The sequence below is a fragment of the Schistocerca serialis genome, chromosome 5 (genome assembly GCF_023864345.2).
Source record: "Schistocerca serialis cubense isolate TAMUIC-IGC-003099 chromosome 5, iqSchSeri2.2, whole genome shotgun sequence".
Classification (NCBI taxonomy): domain Eukaryota; kingdom Metazoa; phylum Arthropoda; class Insecta; order Orthoptera; family Acrididae; genus Schistocerca; species Schistocerca serialis.
The window spans coordinates 702,455,221-702,479,404 of NC_064642.1; the positions used below are offsets into that span (position 1 = coordinate 702,455,221).

At 41.9% G+C, this 24,184-nt stretch overlaps 1 protein-coding gene across 1 annotated transcript in view; it reads left to right on the forward strand.

Annotated features, from left to right (window-relative positions):
* The window catches only part of LOC126481555 (uncharacterized), a 391,928-nt gene that overhangs the window by 281,431 nt on the left and 86,313 nt on the right, over positions 1–24,184 (forward strand). The window contains exon 3 of the mRNA XM_050105397.1: positions 7,217–7,313. Coding sequence (XP_049961354.1) covers positions 7,217–7,313 — 97 coding nt within the window. The remainder of the gene's footprint in view (positions 1–7,216; positions 7,314–24,184) is intronic.

Below are 24,184 nucleotides of genomic sequence, written 5' to 3' on the forward strand. Positions count from 1 at the left end.
GGTGAAGTTCGCCTCCTGGTTTGAATACAGGAAATCGACTTGCTGCATTTGAATTTGTCGTTATGTCATCCAAACATTCTGCGAGAGAAATCGTCGGATTTTGTTTAGATTGCAGAGACGGAGTTGCATCGGATTGGCTTGCCGTGATTTCTTTATTCATATTGTTGTCGTCCGAGCTAGCAAATTCGATGCGACTGTTGTCTCTGATTACGTTATTGCTTCTACTACTTGAAATGTTTCCATTATTACCTAATTCCGATAACTGTTTAGTAATTTCCTGTATTCGCATTTCTGTATTGGATACGTGATTAGCTAATATCGATTCTTCACTGTGTTCACGATGTGAACGCTCTGTACCTTCGTCAATGTTATTATCTTTGGCAGTCTCAAGGTTACTGCATATTTCAGTAATTAAAAATTTCATGTTTTCGATTTCGGTATGATCCTTTTCTACTTGATGAGTTAATGTCTCTAATTCTACATTATCTATTGAAGAAATCTCTACAGGTTTGGTAGAGACCTCTTTAATAGATTCCAATAATTCTCTACGAACAGTTTCTGTTTGCATAGAAAATTCATCTCGTAACATATCGTTATTTTTCTGTATTTCATTTACAACTAAGATAGTGACACTATCTAGTCTCTAGGTTAAGTCAGTAATATCGTTTCGCATGCGAGCTTTTTTCCTCGCGTGATTCCTGGGTATGTTCTTCTAACCTTTTACAATTATCAGCAATCTTATTACTAAGTCCTACTAATTTTTCCTGCATTTCAACTTTAGAAGACTCTATTTTATCACTTAATTCTCGACTGGTTTCATTAAGATGTTCCTGTAACCCGTCTGCAGATTTTTCTAGCTCCCCTTTTAATCTAGCGGTAGATTCCTCGTTAGACTGTTTTAATTCCTGTTTTAGTTTCTCTTTTAATCTGGCAGTAGATTCTTCGTTAGACTGTTTTAATTCCTGTTTTAGTTCCTCTTTTAATCTAGCAGCAGATTCTTCGTTAGACTGTTTTAATTCAGCTAGAAAATCCCCGTTAGATTGTTTTAATTTAGCGATCGCCCTAAAAAGGGATCTCATTCTCCTATCGGACATAGATTGCTCTTCGTCTGACATTTCACTTCCCGACATTATTGTAAGATATTAACTATTTACACACGCAGACTTGTAATCAACAATCCTATAAAAGCACACTCCCTATATACAACACTCCACTTCCAACTTGAAACAAACTCACCGGACACTTAATATTGTAATTTGTAGTTCTCGATGATCAGTGTGCTGCTATGGGCTGCAGAAGTAGCAGCCGTCGATGCAGCCGCTGAGATGCTGCGACCCCGCTTCCGCTTCCGCAACCGGCAGGACGCTGAGTTGAACACCGGAGACGTCACTGGCTGCAACCACGCCCTGCCGCACCGTAGACAGGCGAATCCCTCAGCAACGGCACTAATACCAGCCGGAGGAACGCCCCCCCCAGCTGACGTACTGGGCCTGTTCGTTTAGGGAGAAAAAGGCTGTCGGGGTTTGCAGCGTTCAGCTGCTGCCCAACAGATGCGCCTTCTCGTGGAACAACTGCGTGACCGTACTGCTTGGCTGCGCTCCGTCAGATGCCCACACCCACGAAGTCGCCGCTGGCTGGTGAAGGCTCCACGAAAACTCGCGTTGACTTCCGAAGGACTCTTGATATTTTGTTTCGTACCTGTGTGCCTTAGTTGCACACAAGTCCTGTTTCTAAGGTCGCCACGGTGCAGTGTAACGACGTAAGTTTTTTATTATAACTGATTTTCTTTGGACATATGACCATGTGCAGACTTCGTCACCTACGTCAGTTACAACCCACTTCAAAATGATTTATATTCTTTTTAAATTGTCATAGAATGTTTCTTGAACGAAACTGTAAAACATCAGTTGAGTCGTATGCAAAGAATTACATCACTTGAACCAATTGGTTTTCATAAACTTTTTCGATTTAAATTTCGTTTGTTTCTCCTCAGAAATTATATTGACACACGTTATCTTGATCTAATCGATATCAGAATCATACATTAAATAAACTTTTGAGATTCAAAGTTACGATGAACGCTGTCAGAATCAATAATCTTGTCAAATATATTATTAAACCGTTCACATAATTCTTCATAAATAAATCCTCAGAACACGTGTTTCAACTTTAGTAGCATACACTATTTTATTAGCTTCCTACACATACAGATGTGAACTTGACCGTTGACAGACAATGACTGACTTCTCAATAAGATTAAGCTCTCTATGACGTCATTGTTGTACAAAAAGAGTACAAAAAAATTCATTTTTAATTTTTAGAAGCACGACGCAACAACTCGGTTCCAGGATCTTCTGTTGCTCTTTGGCTGTCGACCCGCGACGTATAGTGGCCAGCAATTTCCTCTCTGGTCGCGGCAGCGAAGATGCTGTCTCCGTTCGTTGCGCCGCCCTCTCCGTACATGAAATATAAAAAAATACAAAACTTTTAGATAATTCACAGCTATTACAAATATTAAGAAAAATACATAAACAAAACTAAATTAAACTTATATTCACCTGCAAACTGGGCTGACACTGGTGGATGGGTGACGCTTCAATTTCGTCCCACTACAAGCTCAGAACCGCGACATCTATCGTTGAAATCACGCGTTTATCCCATGTGAGGCTGAGGAAAACATTTGAGACACACCGCCTTCCAGAATCGATACGCAAAGGCCTCAGTGAGTGGCATAAGCGTTGTGAATGAAAATATCCCTTCCACACACTTCACAGTCGAAAACGACAGATCACAGTGCAGTGAGCAACAGGTCGACGTTCTTGACAACGTTCGACACTGCTGATAAGCTCCCGAAAGTTCTGCTCTACTCAGCGGACATCGTTGGGATGCAATGCTACTGAACATCATCTGACCCCCCCTCTGGCGTATAGTGCGACCGCAGTGTTTACTCTGGTATACATGGTGGGGCCACGAGGGCCATCAAAACCATTCGGCAAAATTTGTGAGTGATTGGGAACAGCAAATGGTGTTTGTGCTTTTTTAGCTCTCTTGTTTTGCGCTCTTCTGTGGCGTGATCACACAGAGATGCATCAGTGAAATGTTCTTGAATAAGACGGCAGAGTCCTTCTGGAACCCCATGTTCGGAAATGCCCTTGGCTCCACCCACGCACCTTTGTTGAGCACGTTAAAACTATAGCTATCAGAGAATTCGAGCCCCATTCAGGAATGGTGCATCGTGCCTGGTCTAGCGCCTGAGGAAGACAATTCATTCGACACCCCTTAAGTTTGCCGCCAGTCGAAATACGTGAGATACAAATTAAGACTCCTATAACCGGAACTGAACTGTCCGCCATATTTTCCCCAAAGTATAAGATATTCATACTTGTTTACATACAGGTCACGATAAGAGTGGAGATCTCTGATTAAATGTGTTGAAGAATTCGCCGTAAATATGGGTGGCCGCTCAGCTGTGAAACGTACTAACTATTACAAAAATGGTCTTTGCATGTTCAGATTTCCTAGTGATCCTGCATGAAGAATAGAGGGGCCTTAGACTGCTGGAGAGACAACTGGGAACCACCTGATGTCAGTTGTGTATTGTAAATATACGTCAATAAAAATAGGTACAAACATGAAACTAGTTGTATACAATTGCGTTTCTTCCCAGTCGAAAACTGTACTGAAGCAGTTCGTCTCTAAATTTTTCGATCCAGGAGATATTTTCGCAGCTGACAAAGTGGAGAGGAATATTTTTGATGCATTTATACATCTTATCGTAAACATAAATACACGAACGAATAACACCTAACCCCATTTCTTACACAGGTACGGCAGGACGAGTGATAATTGAGATATTTTTATAGAGGATAGGTCATTGTGAGGGAACCTGCACAAGTAACATAAAATTCATAGAATAAAGTTTTTACCACAACTTCAGAAGCAACAAACCTGTCATGAAGTACGTGAAACGAATTGTTTAAATGACAGATGAAACTATTAATAAAAATTCGTTTAACTCTAACATGAAACTAGACTTTGCTCCACCTCTGTACAACAAAAATGCTACATTGCGTAAAGTGCCTCATTTGGGTAAGAAATAAACACTTCTTTTACAAGTGGCTACATACAGGCAAAACTAATAAATAGCCACAGGTTGTTACTACATAAAGCCATTACATTTAATATTTACAAACTACCATTCACGTTCCGAGCCTACATTTCTATAGCCACGTAATATTACATTTCAATATTTCTGTTATGTGAAAAGGGCTTTATAAATATCTCTATAAACATTAATTACTCTTTGGTTCATTTCATACATGCAGTATCAAATGTTTTATAAGAAATACCGTAAAAAGTAGCGTAAATAGGTTAACTACACACAAAGTAAACATTGCTGAATCCACAGAGATGGGGAAAACATGGCGGACGATTGAGCTTGTTATATAGGAGCTCTATACACGATAATTGCCCAAGCCCCTGCTACATTTGCAGCACATAAACTTGACTCTAATGCAGAGATCACGAAAACATAGCTTCATTTCATGCAACACTAGGCTAGTAATTATGATGGACAAATAGGATGGTAAAATGAGACCAAGGAGAGGGTATAGGATGATAGGACATCTGTTAGGAAATCATGGATTATCTTCAGTTCAAACAATACTAGGCTAGTAATTGTGGTGATGCAAATAGTGTGATAAAATTAGTCCAAGGAGAAGGTACGAGATGATAGGACAGGTCTTAAGATATAATGCAACATCTTCTGTGGAACTAGAGGCAGCTGTAAAGGATAAAAAACTGTAGTGAAACACAGAGATAGCAATATATCTCAGATATAATTGAGGAACTAAAGTGCAGATGCCACCCTGAGTTGGAAAGTTTAACACAAGAGAGAAATTAGTGGTGGGGCGCATCGCACCATTCAGAAGACTGATGATTCCAACACGTTTGACCTCTCGGCCTGTTCTGGCGTCAGTTCCAATTTTTAACTGGCTGTCGTATCTCTCTCTTTCCTTCGGGTCAGTGTTGTATCCATTTTAGGAATTCTTATATCTTCCACTCGTTTCAGACGTTCCTTCCAGCCTTATGCATATTCTTCTGTTTTATCATTTACCGCGAAAATATTCCGCTCTTGTCTAATGTTTAACACAATGGAGCCTTTAATTCCTCATAAATATCTTATTTCAGTTGCTTGAACATGGCTAGAATTTTTTCTCTTCATAATACAGGTTTCACTACCATTCAGTAGAATAGGTACAGCCTATAGAATTCCATTTTTGTGTTTCTTTATGTCTTGTTTAATGTTTTGTTTATAGTGCTATATATCTCTGTAACTTAATACCTACATCTTTATCTTCATCAAACGTTATACGGCTCACTTGGTAATTGAAGTGCTGAACGTGTTCCAAAATCTGATTTTCATTTACATTTTTCTGTCGTACTATTTCCTATGGAGTGCCATAGTATTAGTCTGATTTACCTCTATCGTAAAATTAAAATCCTTTCCAATCAAATTTAAGAGATGGTTGATTTTTGTAGCTCCTCTTACGAATTTCCCATTGATACAGTGTCATCAGCTTGTACCTGTATGTTAATATAATTATTCTTGCTTACAAGGATTCCTTCTGGTATTTTTTCTTTTCACTTGCGTATAGTGTCAATAATGTGGATATTAAAAACACCTTTGTCTCACACCTTTTATAAATATTTGTTCCCCTTTGCAATTGGGGAAGTAAAGCGTAACATTAAGTCCATTATACAAACTCTTGATGCAGTTTCTTAAATGATTTAGGTACCAACATTTTTCCACATTTTCTCGCAGACTCTCTCTGTCCATACTATCAACTGCTTTTTCATAAACTATGAAAGACAGTTAGATTAGTAACTTAAGTTCTGTTCCATAGCACACCAAATGTTTTAACGCTACACGACCTTCCTCTTACGAATCTGCTCTGTTCTTCTAGAAGTAATACTTCTGCAATAATTACTCAGTTATTTAATATCTGTTTTGTAGGTAGTGTTTAACATACTGATACCACTGTCGTTCGAAATTTTGCTGCAATGCCCGTTTTTAAAAACGAATAAAACTTTTTTTTGTAAACTAGTATTCTGGAAGTTTAGTGTGTATCCGACAGGCTTTGAACAGTTGTAAGATACGAAACTTAAGCAATTAACCGCCATCTCTAATGAACTCTATAGTAATCTCCTCAAGCCCTGGGTATAGTTTTTATTTTTCCTTCTGCATTGTATCACCCATTTATTGTAAGGTAATTAAATCTGTGTTAATATAATCAGTTACATTTTCATAATGAGTACTTACCTTTGGATTGTACAAAAAATTCTTGTGATTGTTCCTGACTTGATACAGCTAACGAACATGCCCGTTTGTATCTGAAATAAATCGCTCTGTTTCAGCACTATAACTGTTGCACTGTTTTCCGCGTCTCCCCGACACGATTTATATACCCTCGACTGCTGGAACTGCTACCTGCTATCTCTGAGGGGTCATTACGAAGGTGGTCACTTTAATGCGAATGGACCGCGTATGACGTCTCAGAGCAGGTCGTTTCATTTCTTTTCCGTTTGCAGCGCCCTTAGGACGGAGAAAAATGTCAGTTCAGTACATCGGTTGGAGGCAGGGCCCAGAAACGAATGATTGCCTCTCTCACCGCTCTTTTGAAACGCTATTACTGGACCCCATAAGCTGGAGGGCGCGCGTTTAGACGCACGTCATGGAACGGGAACATACAGACTTGCCGATACGAGTCTGCACTATTACAATGCTGCTCATTAAACGTGCAACACCACGAAAGCTGCATGCAACAAGCTGCCGTACTGAGTACTACACGTTTTAATATGCAAATGATTACGACAAGCGTTGTTGCTCACTGGTCCAGCACGGTACCAGCATGAGGTTCTGGTAGATTGGCGCCGCAGGTCCGTCACACTGCACAGACGCCCAGATCTCTGCTTTGAACATGACCCCACCAGCACACTTTTCGCTTACAGTGCAGGTATATGTTTAAACTCTTAAGTTCCCACTCAAGTGTTTTTTCTTTGTGGTAAAGACGTTTATATGCAAATTAAAATCATACAGCTTGTTTAATTGTGACATCCTGAGAGAGTTTTACTATAAAAGAAGATGTTCATATAATAATTCGGAACTTCTGAGTATTACGAAATTAATGTCTTTGTTTTCTTCACTGTTTTGCAGGAATTTGCTTTAGAGGGAGAGCTGCTGGAACTGAAGAGCTATGTTGCGACGAAACAGCCTCCAGTTTCAGACGGCACTGTTCGTAGTTTATCTAAAGGTAAGAAAATGTCTGTATTGTAGTCTGTATTTTAGTCTGCAAGTACGCCGGCCGGAGTGGCCGAGAGGTTCTAGGCGCTACAGTCTGGAACCACGCGACCGCTACGGTCGCAGGTTCGAATCCTACCTCGGGCATGGATGCGTGTGATGTCCTTAGGTTAGTTAGGTTTAAGTAGTTCTAAGTTCTAGGGGACTGATGACCTCAGATGTTAAGTCCCATAGTGCTCAGAGCCATTTGAACCATTTTTAGTCTGTAAGCATTGCCTTAAACAGACATAATTACACAAAAATAAATCGCGCTCGATGTGTCAGATCTATTAGTAGAAAGATCAGGAATTCGCCTCCCCCCCCCCCCCCCCCCCGAGTCAAATTCACAATTGTATAACCCATGTGTAAAAAAGCTTCTTATTATTCTAAAATTGTGTTAATCTGCTACGTATTTGACGTTGAGCACGTAAAAGCGTTGTCGTTTGAGGCCTAAAAACATAATTACCTTGGTTGTATTAGTTTCGGAATATTCACGAACTGACAAATGAAAAAATCAAAATTAAAACTGGGGAAGTCTACTCTGGGTATTTTGCACTCTATTTTAATCACCCTCATTTTTCACACATCTTAATTTTAATGACGTCATATATCCTCAATGTGTCGGCTCTCATAATCTTGATACTTTTTGACTATTTGGTAGCGGTTCTTCGTCGTTAATATTAGTTTCTTTCTGATCTCAGGGCACAGTCATTGTTAATTTTCTTTGCGAGAAGACGCCACAATTTACTGACTGCAAAATTCGTCGTAAAACAGGGTTCGTAGTGGAACTGATTATTTCGTAGTATCTTTCTCTCTTTAACTTTGATGGGTTAATCAGTAAATAAAGGCGATGATCATTAAACTCTTGCGAATAAGTTAAATTAACATCAAAGATTTGTTTCGCGAGTTATTCTAAAGTCAATGTTCATTAATGCTGGCACTCAAAGATCCTATGCCTATGATAACTTTCGTTTGATTTGATGAAAAAGAAACGATTGCTGCGCTACACTGCGCAATGTAGCGATCGAAAATAATTAAAGTTCAACTTCGAATTAATTCCTATCCTCTGAAAGTCGCTATCTAAGTTCCCTGAATTCACATAAAAGAATTAATTATCAGTTCTTTTTAATAATAAAACTTTTCCCTTTGACATAGATAATTACTTTCAGATATTGTGGAAGGTACTTCTGAAATTAAAGTATTGAATACTTTCACACTATATATTTTCACAATTAGAAGTCATAAGCGCTCACACTAACACAACACAGATAACGTGAGACAAGATGAGCTGAGAGAAAATGACAAAATGAGAAGCACTATTGTCTTACCTATTTATAGGCTTATGGAGAACAAAAGTCGACGTAACTGCACCTTATTACTCCTAGAAGTTCTTTGTACACTACTTATTCTTTTGAAAATCTACAATTATATAAAAATATTAATGAAATTATTGAAAAATCATGGCCAGTGGCTTCATGAACTATATGTCAAACAATGGGTTGAGGTAAACCCAGTGTTATATGTGGATACTGTCTGCAAAATGTTTTGGAAATAGAGTTCATAGTAAATAAGAAATATATTATAACGTTATACCTGATGTCAAAGTTCTCCGCATGAACATCAAAAATGTAGCAAACGAAAATCTTTTTCCCTTTCATCAGTTTGTGGTGGGTGTCGGTGAGAACATGATTCGTAATTGTTTGAAATTACTCATAAATCTTGAAGCAAATCGGCAAGTGTTCTTATTCTCAAACACTGGAGGCTTACAGTCTGGGTTATCTGCACTTTGTGAGCCACACTGCCTTAAGGCACTTCCACAGTTTCTAACTGTAACGCTTGTTTTACAGCGTTAAGCATTTAACATAAGATTTTACCTCTCAATGAGTAGATTACGACAGCACTTTAAATTTTTAAATTTGATCTCTAATTATATGATGCATTTTTGTTGCCTCAGAACCCCATTAGATAGGCAGCCTGGCTCTTGGAACATGTGACTACACTGGGGTTAGTCATTTAATAACATGCAGGGTGTTACAAAACTGTACCCACCAACTTCGAGTAGATCTTAATGGTGTTGTGAGCAACAAATTCAAGATAGTAACAGGAACTTCTGTCCACGAAAGGTCTTGCAATGACACTACAGAGCATCGAAGTTATAAGTGGCAGCGCCTGCCGTTAGGCCACCCCTTGGCAGCAAATGTGACTTTGTACGCAAACGGATAGTAGGCGGAACGTCTCAAAATGTGGTTTATTATCCTGTGATCGCAACTGACTGCTGCTATTGCCTGTGGAGAAGATGGAGCTAACTGCTGTGTAGAAAGACAATGTCTCCTACGAATCTGATGCTCTGTTACCTTTGTGGATAACCATTTTGAACACAGGCTGCCATCCACAGTTTTTTTTGTTTTTTTTTTTCAAAAAACACTGGAGATTATAGAGGGTTACAGGAGAAAAATAAACTGCAGATGGGAACATGTGTCTGACAGCGTTATCCATCGAGGCATCAGAGCAATGTGTTCATAGGAGACAGAACATAGCTCCATCTCCTTCTCCGGTGGTCGTGGCAATCAGTTGCAATCATTAAACAACAAACAACATTGCGAGACATTCTGCTCACTGTCTGTCAAAGTACAAAGTCACGTTTCCTGCAGATAGAGTGGCGCAGTGGCAAGCGTCCGTGCTTATAACTTCGATCCCCTGCAGCGTCGTTGGTACGCTTTACTCGGACACCGGTTCCTGTTGGAGCCGTGTGCGGCTCGCATTGATGCCATTCATAGCTTGGCATCGTGTAATAGCGATAGTGGCATCTCGTTTTCTTAGTGTGTTCACTGGTGCCACTGGTCCGAGCACGGGGCTCACAACCCGAACCACACGCCACTGTTAAGCACTAATGAGGGACTGGGTCCCTTACTTCGATTGCACATAATTCATTATGGTGAATCCAACACATTTATTTCAAATAACATAAATGAAGTTACATTTGAATCTGTCTGACATTAAACAGGAATAAAAAAACAATTTCAATATCAGCTGATTTAGTGCGTGAAGCGCGAGTTAAACCAATAAACAGATAAACTAAACAATTCACCGTAATTCAAAAGAAAGAGAAAAACAAAATTGAATCAACACACCCCACTGACAAATATCCAAAAAAACCTTACAACACTACTCAAAAGAATACACTGAAGTGGGGAGCAGTCATTCACTCGACAGAACACTTCAAAATGTGTTCAATAACACAGCTGCGTGCCCCAGAAAACAGCAAGACATTAAATACGCTTCATTTGACGAATAACAAACACTCATTAACATTACGCCACTCCTGTTTGAACTGCAGTGTCCCAAAGAAACAGACGCTTATTCTGAAAGAACATTTTTTTTATATGTTTAAATTAGAGCATTAAGGAATTCCAAAAGATGTACAATCAAACCCCCCCCCCCTTTCAGTTGAGACACAAATCTTACACCTATCTAGGCGGAGGCTGATCCAGAAACACAGAATGCCATAAAAACACAGTTTTGCAGTGAAATCTTACAGGACACCCGGAAGCAGTAACAGACAAGTGGTCGGCACCCATAAATAACACAGGCTAAGAGCCAGGCTGGCAGCACATCCTCCGAGAGCTTGTTCACACTATGCCCACCACAATCTGTAGACATTCCAGCTGTACATCCGCTTGCGGACGAAGCAACCAACAGGCCCACGCCGTGCTTCTCACACAGGCACCTCAATTTGTACAAACATCTAGGCCAACACCAAATCCGGACTCCCCTCTCACTGCGAGGCTTGTCACAGTTTATATGAAATGCCTTCCAGGCAACCAGTAACCGCCGCAGGAGTTTCACGATTAGCAAACAGTCCCAGCGTAACAGACATCACACATGTGCTTATGCCCGAGCCACAACCGCGCCAGTCTCACCCGCTGCCCCAAACCGACTGCCTCTCGCCGTCCCGCGCGCCGCAGCCGAAAACGCAAATATGCTCATGCCCGGGGACGCGCCAAAGATAACAAGCAGATCGCTGATGATCGACCAGCGATCTGGCTCAGCCACTATGTTTGCTTGCTCGTGAGTGGCAGCAGCAGCGCTTATCGATAGCGCGTACTGTGGTACCATCTTTGGAGCGGCCTTTAGTATTTCCAGCTCGTCGTGTGTCAAGCGAGGGGAGTTGGGACGGAGCAGCCGTGAGATCCGGACAGCCAGTACTCGCCCGACCGCTGGCGACACACATGCACTGTCCGACGGAAGGATGTGGTCGCGAAATGACCGGATTCTGCGAGTTTTAGTTGAATTGACCGTGATATTAGAGTGGTGCAACTTTCGCTTGTGTGTGTGTGTGTGTGTGTGTGTGTGTGTGTGTGTGTGTGTCCTTCGAAGAGACCTCATGGCAATAAATTGTCAGTCGACGATTTATACCGGGATCTTTCCCGTGCCTGACTTGAGTGGGGACGACTGCTGGTTGGTCGTTCGGTCGGTCATCGCAGCGGACGACGTGCCCCTGGTCTTCCGACCGCTTCTGGCTTCTCTGTGTTTCTGCCGACTTATAATTCGTCCGTGTTGTTTCACAGTGACTGGTTTTAGTATTGTGAGTTATTGGTGGAATTGTTTTCCCGGATCCGTGTGTATCTTGTGGTTTTGAATGAGCAGTTACTTTAATGCTGTCTGCGTATTGGATTTGGTGGGGAGTTGCGAACAGAGATGAGTTCGGCTTGGGACAGACAGCGAGGAGGTCCATAGCGCGAGGACAGGCCGGGACCGCTGGCGGCGTGCAGCTACTGTCGGACCGAGGGGCTGTAGCCGAAGACCGAACCCAGGACGTTTGAAGTTGAGTGAACCATGTCCAGTACTGAAACCTCCACTGTCAGAGATCTCGCTGTTGTTCGCGTGTTGCTGCTCCCATTGTCGGTGAGACCAACAGCAGCAAGTGGAGTCTGTCAGGTTGGCGGTAACTATTAGCCGCCTTCTACTCATTGATGTTACTTTGGATTTAGTATCATTCTTATTAGTGAAGTGCAACCAGCGGTATTTTCTGCCTTGTGGCCGCTAATGCCCCAATTACCTGCCCTGGAGGTTAGCGTACTTTTCCAGCAGTGCACGTTGCCTCGTCGTGTTAATTCTGTCCGGCATAGCGTGTAGTTCGACAGCCTCTTGAATTGAACTGTGCATATGTTTTTGGGAGGTCTACCTTGGTTCTAGTGTTTCCTTAGGCTTTGGGTGTGTTTCTGAAGACGTGGTGCTGTCCGTCCCTTCACCCTTGCCTAAGAATATTCCATCGTTGTACCGGTGATCGCACGTTAGCCGCATTGATTAGTCGGTCGGCCGGCGCTTAAGGTACCCCTAGTGTGATTTGCCAGCCTGTTACGTGAGTACAACTCTTGGCTGCCTGTCCCACCACGTACACAGTTGTAGTCACCTTCCTCAGGTTGATCCAGGGAACACCGTCTGTGGATCACTCCGTCTTATTTGGACAAGTTGTCACAATTGTTTAAAATTTAACCTAATGTTTGAACATGCTATTGCCTTCCCCACTTGTAATTCCGGCCTTCAGCCGTTAATTGTTTGTAACACTGCTTGTGGCCTTTAGCCGACAAATTATTTTCAATTTTCTCTTAGTAAGGCCTGCAGCCGTCACTATAGTCTGTTGCAGTTCGTTAAAATTGTTTTAAAAAGATTTCAGTATTTTAACATGCAACTGCCTTCCTTACTTGTAATTCCGGTCTTCAGTCGTTAATTGTTTGTGACATTGCTTGTGGCCTTCAGCCGACAAATAATTTTCCATCCTGTTATAGTGAGGCCTTCAGCCGTCACTATAGCTTGTTACAAGTTATTAAGGTTATTTAAAAAGGGTTTTTGATATTTTAACGTGTAATTGTCCACTTTATTGGTAATTCAGGCCTTCAGCCGTTGTGTTTTTTGAAACTGCGTCTGGCCTTCAGCCGACGAATAATTTTGAATCTTCTTTATCAGGCCTTCAACCGTTGATTGTGTGTAAAGTTGCTTGTGGCCTTCAGCCGACAATAACGTGCAATTCTTCTAATAAGGCTTTCACCCCTCAGTGTAGTAAAATCTTTAAAAATGATTGTTGAGAGTTTTTTTTAATAAAGTGTATGTGTTTTCTGTGCAACCAACGGTAACTGATTAGGCCCCGTCCACAACTTTCCTGCTTTCCCTAAGTCCCACGTCTCACTATTCTCAATTTGTTGCTCACGACACCATTTATATCCGGTATCGTTCTGCAATACCCTGTACGTTGGCCCGGGAGAGCTGGTGTAGTTTTTACGGCACTCGACCCAACAACTGACGGAAGCATAACACGAACTAGGTTTGGGTGTTCGTGGTTCTTGTAAGTCGACAAACACAGGGGTCGGAGTGATTTGTTTCAAAAGGGGCGTAAAGGAAAACGTGGTCTATGGATTGGGCCTGAGGCCTTTTCCACTAGGCGAATGCTGCCTATAAGGCCATACGAGGAGCGATCTGTGATCTTGGGACGCATGATGGCCATGTCGCTAACCTCGCGGTGGCACTGCTTCTTTATTGAAGCATTTGGCCTGTCGAGACTGAATGGACTCAGTTCCCGACTTACCTGTCTCACAAAAATGTAAGGAGGTACAGGCAGTCGAACTGGTCCTTCCGTAGCGAAGGCTGCTGCACTGACCATTCGGCCGTGAAACAGGTTCTTTCAGAAGGAGACGGGCCACTTCGTTTCCTAACATAGTCTTGCCTCTAATGACTTCGCTGTCGACGACAGATTTCATCCTATCAATTTGCTTAGTCACTTATAGTGAGTAAGAGTAGAATAATTGCATGAAGATACATGAAAAGTTTAGTTGTGTTTAGGGTGTCCGTGGAAACAGTATACACCAACACATCTCACTCGGCCTCTGTCCCCCGTGCTAAGACGCGGACGTGGTTGGATGGAAGAAATGGATAATTGGTTTCTGAGTGCAGGTGGCCGCATAGTGAATTAAGTGGAAGATTTCTTACTTGTAATGTACTTCTAGAACACTGGCAGTGGCAGACAGTCAAGTCGGTAAGAATATCTCGTCAAACTAACAGATGAAAGCAGATGAAAACTCATCAGAATCATCGGCATGAGTCACAATTTGCGTCTAGAAACACTATTATGAATAGTTCCGAAATCGCCGTTCTTCCTATATGTTTTGGAATGGACCAGTACTTTGCTCCAACCCCAACTCGTTATGGAATCGAATCCCCATGTATAAGACGTCGTATCCCCTGAGCTGCGTGTCATGCAGTGATATAATTGTGCGTGTACCGTGAGTGGCGTATGTTGTTTACTGTCTACAAAATTTCTTGAGAAAGAGTTTGTAGTACACAAGTAAAAAATTAAAACGTTATGCGTGAACCTGAAATTTTACTGCATGAATAGCGAAATCTACCGGTTGGTTGTAACTAAAGTGTAGCTACCCAAGGAGGTCCAATGTGGGGTGTAATTATCGTATGAGAGCGAAACTTTGTATATACGCTAATGCGTTAATGTGGAAAAGATTTACGTTGAAAAAAATTAGTTACAATTTTGGCCACCTGATGCAAATCTGACTCTGTACATAATCTCGTCGACGTCTCCAATATTCATACTGAAAAAGCATTGTAAGCAGCAATTAGTAATAATCAACATTATGCCTTTCTCACCTATTTGACCTTTTATGTCCACGGTCCGTTCCTAATCCATTACCCATTATATATGCATTCACAGTGTCAGATTTGCACCTGGTGGCCAAAATTGCGACTAATTTTTTCCAGCGTTAGTCAGTTCCGCATTAATGCATTATAATCTCTACAAAGTTTCACTGCTCTGCGATAATTACAGACCAGACTGGATCTCGGTAAGTAACTGCGCTTTAATTATAGCCACTCAGTAGCAAGGGAATTTTTTTTCCCTTTATGTTTTGGAGGGTGTCAGCAATAAAAGGTTTCGCAAAGATTTGAAACTCTACACAAAATTTGTTGTAAATCGCTTAAGAGCTCTTATTCTCTAATACTGGATGATCATCATTTGGGTAATTTGCGAAGTGTGATACGCTGCTTTATTGCGTTAAACTTTTGACGTAACTCTTAATGAGTAGATTGTGACACCATTTTAAATTGTTTAATTTGGTCAGTAATGACACGGAATACTGGATATTAAGTTTATATTGCCCCTATAAGCCATTAAACAGGCAACCTGCGTGTCCGTATTAGCTGTTTAGTAATAAATATACTGTAGCTTCCATATGAGAAAGAGAGGACGGTAAGAAGATGAAAATTTCAAACATTCTCGGCGGAACGGTAATCTCCAGATACCCAAACCTGCAAACGAGTAAACGTCTCCTGTACTGGCTCCTAGATCAATGGCGAGCGGGATGGCGCGATACTAAGACACTGCATTCTTATTCGGAAGAACGACACTTTCGATTTACGTCTTCCGTAATATCCTTACATTCCTTAAAGTAAATGCTGGAATGGAAACTTGTGTTCCGTTTCGCACAATCTTCTTGTCATATAAAACTAATATTCCTTTTTCTGCTTCCTTGCTACGACCTATCAACACGCCCCGTAGAGAAGTTCTGTTCGCAAGTCAATGTTCCACAAACAAACGTACACATCGAGGCAAAATAGCCATTAACGCCCACCTGTGGCATCTGGGAGAGGTTTTGAAACACAAGTGTTCCACATTTTGCGCCTTGTATAGCGTAAATCACAAATTTAATCACGCCTTGCCTCCAATTAAGCTTCCCACGCCTGGTAGCTGAAAGTTCCTCTTCTTAGATATTTTCTGTTTCGTTCTCTCGTTCAATGTCTCTTTGATCTTTTCACCTCTTTCTTTGTCTACCTATCGGTATTCTGTTGGTCGATAATTCATTTTTGTAACAGGACCTCGCCATTATTTCTTTACTTCTTGATCCGTTCTTTTATGCTTTTAAGTTCTAGTTCTGGTCTGATTGTTGTATTCCTTATCAATTCAGATAGTCCATAGCCTCTGCTCTTTTGAAAACTTCATTTCTGCAGCATTTATTCTTCGTTCATTTCAGTTTTCTCAAAAAATCTCTGCTACACAGGGTAGGCTACCCAAGAGATGATCTTTCAAACCAAAGCCGCTTAGTTTGAATGGAAACATAGTGTGAAGTTCAGTATTTTCTTCGTAGGTGGAAGGATAAGGGAGATACAATAGTCAACAGTGTTATTTTAAATGGACTGGAATGTTATATTATCTACCTTTTAATAATAGGGTATGAAAAGGCGTAGAATGTACTAGGTTCTGTTATGATTCGCTATGAATGAGAGTCCGTTAATCATGGAGTATCAATGACAAAAAGCAGGTACACTACGTGGTTGCTATAGTGTACAGATTGCATCGAATGTAAACATCATTCCACTCATTGGTGGGTCAGGAGGTTTTACTATTGCATCAAGACCATCACTCTGTGGTTTGCTGTCGTTGAGAATAAACGATGTCTTCATAATGTTATCATATCTTCTACACAGAAGCCAAGAAAGTTGGTATGGTTTTTATTTATGGCGAATGTCTTCAAAAATAAAGGCAGCCTTGTGATGGCATGCTGAGAGATATTCTGATCGCGCAGTAGCTTTACGATCTACCTTTACAAACATAATACAAACATTTCAAGAAAGGGGAAACTTCGCTAGTAAAAGACGCAAAAGGCTCAAATCAGCAACTGGCGAGCGACGTGCAATTGCCACCTTAGCAGCTGTAGCACATAGTCCTCACGTTAGTACAAGAACGCGAGAGTAGAATCAGTCAGCGAAGTGTTCTGCGAATATTACAATCCAACAAATTTCACCCATCTTTGTCGTGATCATAAATTTGCTGTTATTTTAACACTCTTTTTTCTGGCAACGGCAATTTTCTAGTCTTGGTACGTTTGTTGCATTCCTCTTATCTTGCATCATAACAGCTAAATCGGAGAGGTGAACTGCTAGTTTAGGCCGATCTCACATCGTGTTAACGTGTACTGAAACGTCGGCAAATTTGTCTTTGAATATCACATGTTTCATGTCCAGTACGCAAAGATTTTGAGATCAAAAGCTTTACGAAATTTCAGTAGTTGATATCCTTCCTGTAGTTGCAGTTTTAATGGCCAGAAGTAGATACCTTCTTAGAACTATGAGTCACAGTAAACCGTTTTGGATTCACAAAGCTGCAAGTAACGCACTCAGTTATTGGTGTGAACTACTGCAGAATCATATCCTGGCATTGGACGACTGCGCGTGCAGCAACGTTCTAGCAGTGAGGCTTCTTGAGGAGGCTGTAGTACAGTCATTACGCCACATTGCCGCTGTACGACGCCAACACTTCGACTAGTAAAGTTAAAATCTTCTGGATTGTTAGTCCGCGTCGTATTTCCTTCTAAATAATCGACGTTTAAGCCGCTCTGTTGGAATCTTCTTCAGGGTGTTTCGGTGTCCACTATTGCTAGAACACTGTCAGAGACCAGTGTCGCGTTCTATTATAAAGGGGAGTTTCCCCGCGTTTGTGCTGGAGTAGTAGGAGTTTTGATTAAAATTCTTGTGGCTACCATTGATGGGCCAACGTCGTAGGCTAATATTCCCACGCTGTTGCAGAAGAAGGGGCGCTATCGGCTAAACTCTTATGGATACTGTTGGTGGCTCATCATCATAGGACAGAAAGGCACTATCCTACACTTATGCTGGAGAGGGGTTAATGGTTGAAATTCGTCCTACTGCTGTTGGTTGGCCGTCATCATTGCCTATATCCGAAACAGACAGATCTGGAAAGGGGGAATGTTTACCCAAAATATTTTTGTCCGCCGAGGTGACTTGCAGTGCGTTCACTTCCTTGGTGGCGGAGAACCACGATACCGGAATCCTATAATCGTCCTCTCTATTCAAATTACAAGCATTCTTGGAAATTTCAACCGCTTTCGCCTTTCTTCTATGAATGTTGGTTTCCTTAGCCAACACACGTACGTTATTAAAATCGATGTCAGAGCAACAGTTCTCATGACGTTCTGCTACCGCCGATTCTACACTTTGTTTTAGCCGCGTACGCCGTTTGTGTTCCTTAATGCGTCTTTTAACGGTTCTTCCCGTTTCGCATATATACACTTTGCCACCGCCACGTGTCACTTGATAGACGCCTGCATTGTGGAGGAAATCAGATGTAACCGTTTTTCAGCGGAAAAATCTTTTAATTTGTTTGACTAAAGGAAGATGTCTGGATACCATTGTTCCTTAGAATTCTGCTTATGTGGTCAGTGACCCCAGAAACGAACCTAACGGAGTGAGATGGCGGTTCCTCCTCATTCTTCTTAGACTGATTAATACTCCACCTAAAAGCCCTGTCGATTGAACAACTATCACTACCATTTGCCCTCATTGTCCTCTTTAAAAAGTCCAACTCCGACTCCAATTTGTCATCATCGCTGATACGGAAGGCACGTGAAGACAGAGTATTGAGCACTGCTTGTGTCCAAGCTGAGTGGTGGTGCGATGTGGCATCTAAACACCTGTTTGTGTTGGTCGGCTTTCTATACACTCTGTGACCTAGAGTGTTATCAGATCTTCCGTATACCAACACATCTAGGAACGGGAGACCGACCTCACTCTCAACCACCAACGTAAATTTGATTTTGTAATGAATTCCATTTAATAAATTCAAGCTATTTTAAATACAATGGTGAATTCTATGAACAGGGTGACGGCCTTGCTATGGGATAACCCATATCGCCAGTTGCAGCTGATATTTTGAGCAACAGGCATTAAGTAGTGCTCCTTTGAAGCCTTCTTGTTGGCTCCACTACGTGGACAATACTTTTGTATATGGCCACCCAGGGAAGAAGAACTACATGCGTTCCACAACGGCCACTATAGTTTGTAAACTTACGTACTTCGACTGGCCTTTTCGCATTTTATCTAGTGTAGGAAATTCTGGGATTCGCACTGATTGTTGAAGCCGGCATTTCACACCGATATGTTGTGAAGGAGTATGGCCCTTATTACATGTCGTGATGGAAACAGATGCTGCGATATGCCGTATCATCATTGTTGCCGACACAATCTATGGTCGCAGTGCGCAGTTCTACATCAGCAAAACCTGTGTGATTCCGTTACTTCTTCGACGACTGGTTACTTTCCCGACGAAGAGAGTAGCGGATATTGTCGAAAGTTCTAATTTCCACAGGGAATTAATGCGACAGGGGCACAAGGAACACAAATACTGCAAATCTGTTGCGAGGGGCTTCATGGTTATGTTATATCAATGTACTGATGATGTTCTCTGTTCTGATACTCCACAGTGTAGTATACAGCTTAGTTTCGGATCGTAACAAATTGCACGTTTTTGAACTGCTTCTTTATTTTTTCAGCTGTTCTGTGTACGCATTTTTCATTCAACTTTACTAGTTCTCTGTTACAGTGATTCCAAATGCTTTTATTTCTCAAATAATTTTTATTTAGGCAGATCTCATCTTTGAATTTCTACAGTTGTTATTCTTATCGAGCCTCAAAATTATTTATCGAGCTTGTTACGTGTTTTAGATGCTTTCTGGTGCCTTTACAAAAGCTGCGCTGAGCGTATCCAGTAATCGTATTGATACCTCGCAGTTTACGGAGGGACAGTGTATGCTTTCAAGTTTTTATCTCGTAGATAAATTGGCTTTACTTCGCATGTAATGCGTATCGTGAGTTATGGAATCGACTTACTTTGTTTTCTTCGCCTTGCCCATTACAAATTGTGTGGCCATAACAGCAGCATAGCTGGCAAAGCTACCATCTTCTACTAAACAGGCAGATCACTCACATATCACAGCTCTAACGTGGATTTGTTTTATGGTTAATAACAGTTAATTCATAACAGATAATTTTCCAGTTTACGAAAACAAAGTCTCATGAATTAAGTGTAGACGACTTAGAAATATTCTATAGATCCCATAAATTTTCCGTCGGGTCCAAACCGTGCTTGCGAGTCCAGTTTAAAAGGCGTCCATTAAAACGTCTGTCAGCTAGTATTTTTTTAACATGAGCTATTATCAGCTGGGGCGGTACAAAGTCCATTATTCAAGTGCATCGTCTGCAACGAACACCACAGTTTTTCGCTGCATAGCGAAGTGGAGGGGTAGTTGTCTGACGAATCCGATGTCAGTGCTGAAGAGTTTTTTAAACTTCTTTATTTAAATGAGTGTGTCTGTACTTAAATTGCAGAATGACTGAGAAGATGAAACTTGTATCTTATTTGATTCTGAAACAGCTGAGTAAAACGGAACGTACTGAGCCTACTTCCTCTTTACTTTTTCTTATCATGTCAACACTGACCACAATATTCTAGCGCAACTCAATGTGACTGCTCCAAAAAATTACAACCTGACTTCAAATAATTCATTCAAATGAATGGCCCTCGCTAAAAAGAAATCTTAACAATAATCTATACATTTCATTAAGCACTTACCTCACAAAAATCTTCATTACGCGAACTACTGCCATACAGAGAGCGTCAATACTGCCAGCTAAATAAAAGATTCTAACTACTAATAGGCATGTGGTTAGCTAAGGAAAGATTGTCTTGTAAACCAAATAACGTATTTTTTTACCTTAATAATGTGACATCCAGTTCAAACACGAATATAAGTCGTCATTGACATCTAGTACAAAGTTATATAATCATGAATAATATTCACTCTCCAAGTCTAACATGTACAGATAGTTAGCCTACGCTAACACTTCAGATATCTACCCTCCATCAATGCTAACTCCTCACATCTAACATCCATCACAGCTGGCTGTTCACCTCCAACTGCCCAACAGTACATCCATCGCTGCTGGCGGCTTACTTCCAACTGCCCAACACTACTGGCGATTAACTTCCAACAACGAGTTCAACCAGCCACAGAGTCTGTTACAAAGAAAGCGCAATCAAAGATCCAATGCAAAGCGATACACAGTGCTGCCAACACAGAAGCAGCCCACTTACATTTTGAGCAGCATTCCCGTGTAGACGGCCAGATAGAGCAGCACAGTTGGGTTTCCAGGTTTGTTGGGACCAGTTGCACCAAAAAAACGCTGCCTCCACTAATTAGATCATCACCTTGTCTCATATTTTATTTCAATGGCTTTTATGTTCTGCAACAAATTGGATCATATGGTGAGATCATCGCTTGTAAGCGATATTTGGTGTAATACGTCATTTGAGTGTTTTCAGCTTTACAGAGGTACCTACCTTGAGACTAACGTTAAATACCTTTCTTTAAACCGACAGATTTGCTCCATGTTCATGGAACAATCAGTAATTCATTTATTAATCCGAGAATTTAATTATTATTGTGGTAATTTAATATTAAACAGGATTCGTTTTGGTTGTGACTCAAATGATTAGTGGAATTGTACAATACGTCGTCCGTTAAAGGACAAATATAAACTTTCTACTGCAATTTTCATTTGCTCATTGAATAACAATACGAAATTATACTAAATTTCTCTTTACTTATTTTGACCCCACAATCATATCTGAAAATTATCACGTTATCCTGGGATGTTTCCGTGTACTCATGTATTGTTACTTAAACAGTTGAACAGACTCGTTCAAAATATTTTCAATACTTTGCATGCATTTTACAGCAAGTGTGATGTAGTTTTGTGTTGCTGAAAACTTCGACAGTTTCTCTGGTCATGAATATGTTCGGAGTGATTATTGTGATTCATGTTCATTGCGAATAAGTGTCACTTCGTACAAAGTGAGGATTTATATCATCATCACACGTATCCTCTGTATACTTGAGGTTGCAGAAATGCTTTCAGATCGTATCAAGGAACCCACACCATAGTTTGTAGGGGGAGGGGGGGAGAGGGGGGAAGGACTAGTCCTGGGCATTTGGAGTATTTCTAATATTTTAAATGACAAATGGTGACTTATAAGTAGCGATAATAAAAGTTCCAGTTCTGACGCTGTTAAAAACCTGCATCATATAGACTCTTAAATCATTTCTTGAATGAAAAACACCTGAGTAGATTATACACTCCTGGAAATTGAAATAAGAACACCGTGAATTCATTGTCCCAGGAAGGGGAAACTTTATTGACACATTCCTGGGGTCAGATACATCACATGATCACACTGACAGAACCACAGGCACATAGACACAGGCAACAGAGCATGCACAATGTCGGCACTAGTACAGTGTATATCCACCTTTCGCAGCAATGCAGGCTGCTATTCTCCCATGGAGACGTTCGTAGAGATGCTGGATGTAGTCCTGTGGAACGGCTTGCCATGCCATTTCCACCTGGCGCCTCAGTTGGACCAGCGTTCGTGCTGGACGTGCAGACCGCGTGAGACGACGCTTCATCCAGTCCCAAACATGCTCAATGGGGGACAGATCCGGAGATCTTGCTGGCCAGGGTAGTTGACTTACACCTTCTAGAGCACGTTGGGTGGCACGGTATACATGCGGACGTGCATTGTCCTGTTGGAACAGCAAGTTCCCTTGCCGGTCTAGGAATGGTAGAACGATGGGTTCGATGACGGTTTGGATGTACCGTGCACTATACAGTGTCCCCTCGACGATCACCAGTGGTGTACGGCCAGTGTAGGAGATCGCTCCCCACACCATGATGCCGGGTGTTGGCCCTGTATGCCTCGGTCGTATGCAGTCCTGATTGTGGCACTCACCTGCACGGCGCCAAACACGCATACGACCATCATTGGCACCAAGGCAGAAGCGACTCTCATCGCTGAAGACGACACGTCTCCATTCGTCCCTCCATTCACGCCTGTCGCGACACCACTGGAGGCGGGCTGCACGATGTTGGGGCGTGAGCGGAAGACGGCCTAACGGTGTGCGGGACCGTAGCCCAGCTTCATGGAGACGGTTGCGAATGGTCCTCGCCGATACCCCAGGAGCAACAGTGTCCCTAATTTGCTGGGAAGTGGCGGTGCGGTCCCCTACGGCACTGCGTAGGATCCTACGGTCTTGGCGTGCATCCGTGCGTCGCTGCGGTCCGGTCTCAGGTCGACGGGCACGTGCACCTTCCGCCGACCACTGGCGACAACATCGATGTACTGTGAAGACCTCACGCCCCACGTGTTGAGCAATTCGGCGGTACGTCCACCCGGCCTCCCGCATGCCCACTATACGCCCTCGCTCAAAGTCCGTCAACTGCACATACGGTTCACGTCCACGCTGTCGCGGCATGCTACCAGTGTTAAAGACTGCGATGGAGCTCCGTATGCCACGGCAAACTGGCTGACACTGACGGCGGCGGTGCACAAATGCTGCGCAGCTAGCGCCATTCGACGGCCAACACCGCGGTTCCTGGTGTGTCCGCTGTGCCGTGCGTGTGATCATTGCTTGTACAGCCCTCTCGCAGTGTCCGGAGCAAGTATGGTGGGTCTGACACACCGGTGTCAATGTGTTCTTTTTTCCATTTCTTTCTTCCCCTAAGAGTTAGGTATATGACCGCCCTTGCATCGTGTTAGGAGGTTAAAGTGTGTTAATCGAAAATTTTCACTCACTTATCACTTAAATATATGTTCAAGATCCCCCTACATTTCTCATTGCATTATGAAGTTCTTCTCTGTTTCTGAGTATATCTATCAAATAGCAGTCAGATCGCGTTATTGTTCATTCATGGGACAAACTTTTATGGAAAAAAGTGTAATATCTCTACAGCATTTTCACTGTGGACGTACCAGTTATGTAGTCAGCTTGGTTCAGAAAAACGAGAAGTAGACTTTCAAGCTCAATGACTGACTGTGCTCTCAAAATCGTAGCTCACTGGACATGATATATGTCACATTGTAAGACAAGACTGGCAACGTTTCACTATGCGTTAACATGATCTAAAAACGGCAAAGCTTGTTAGTGCAGCACA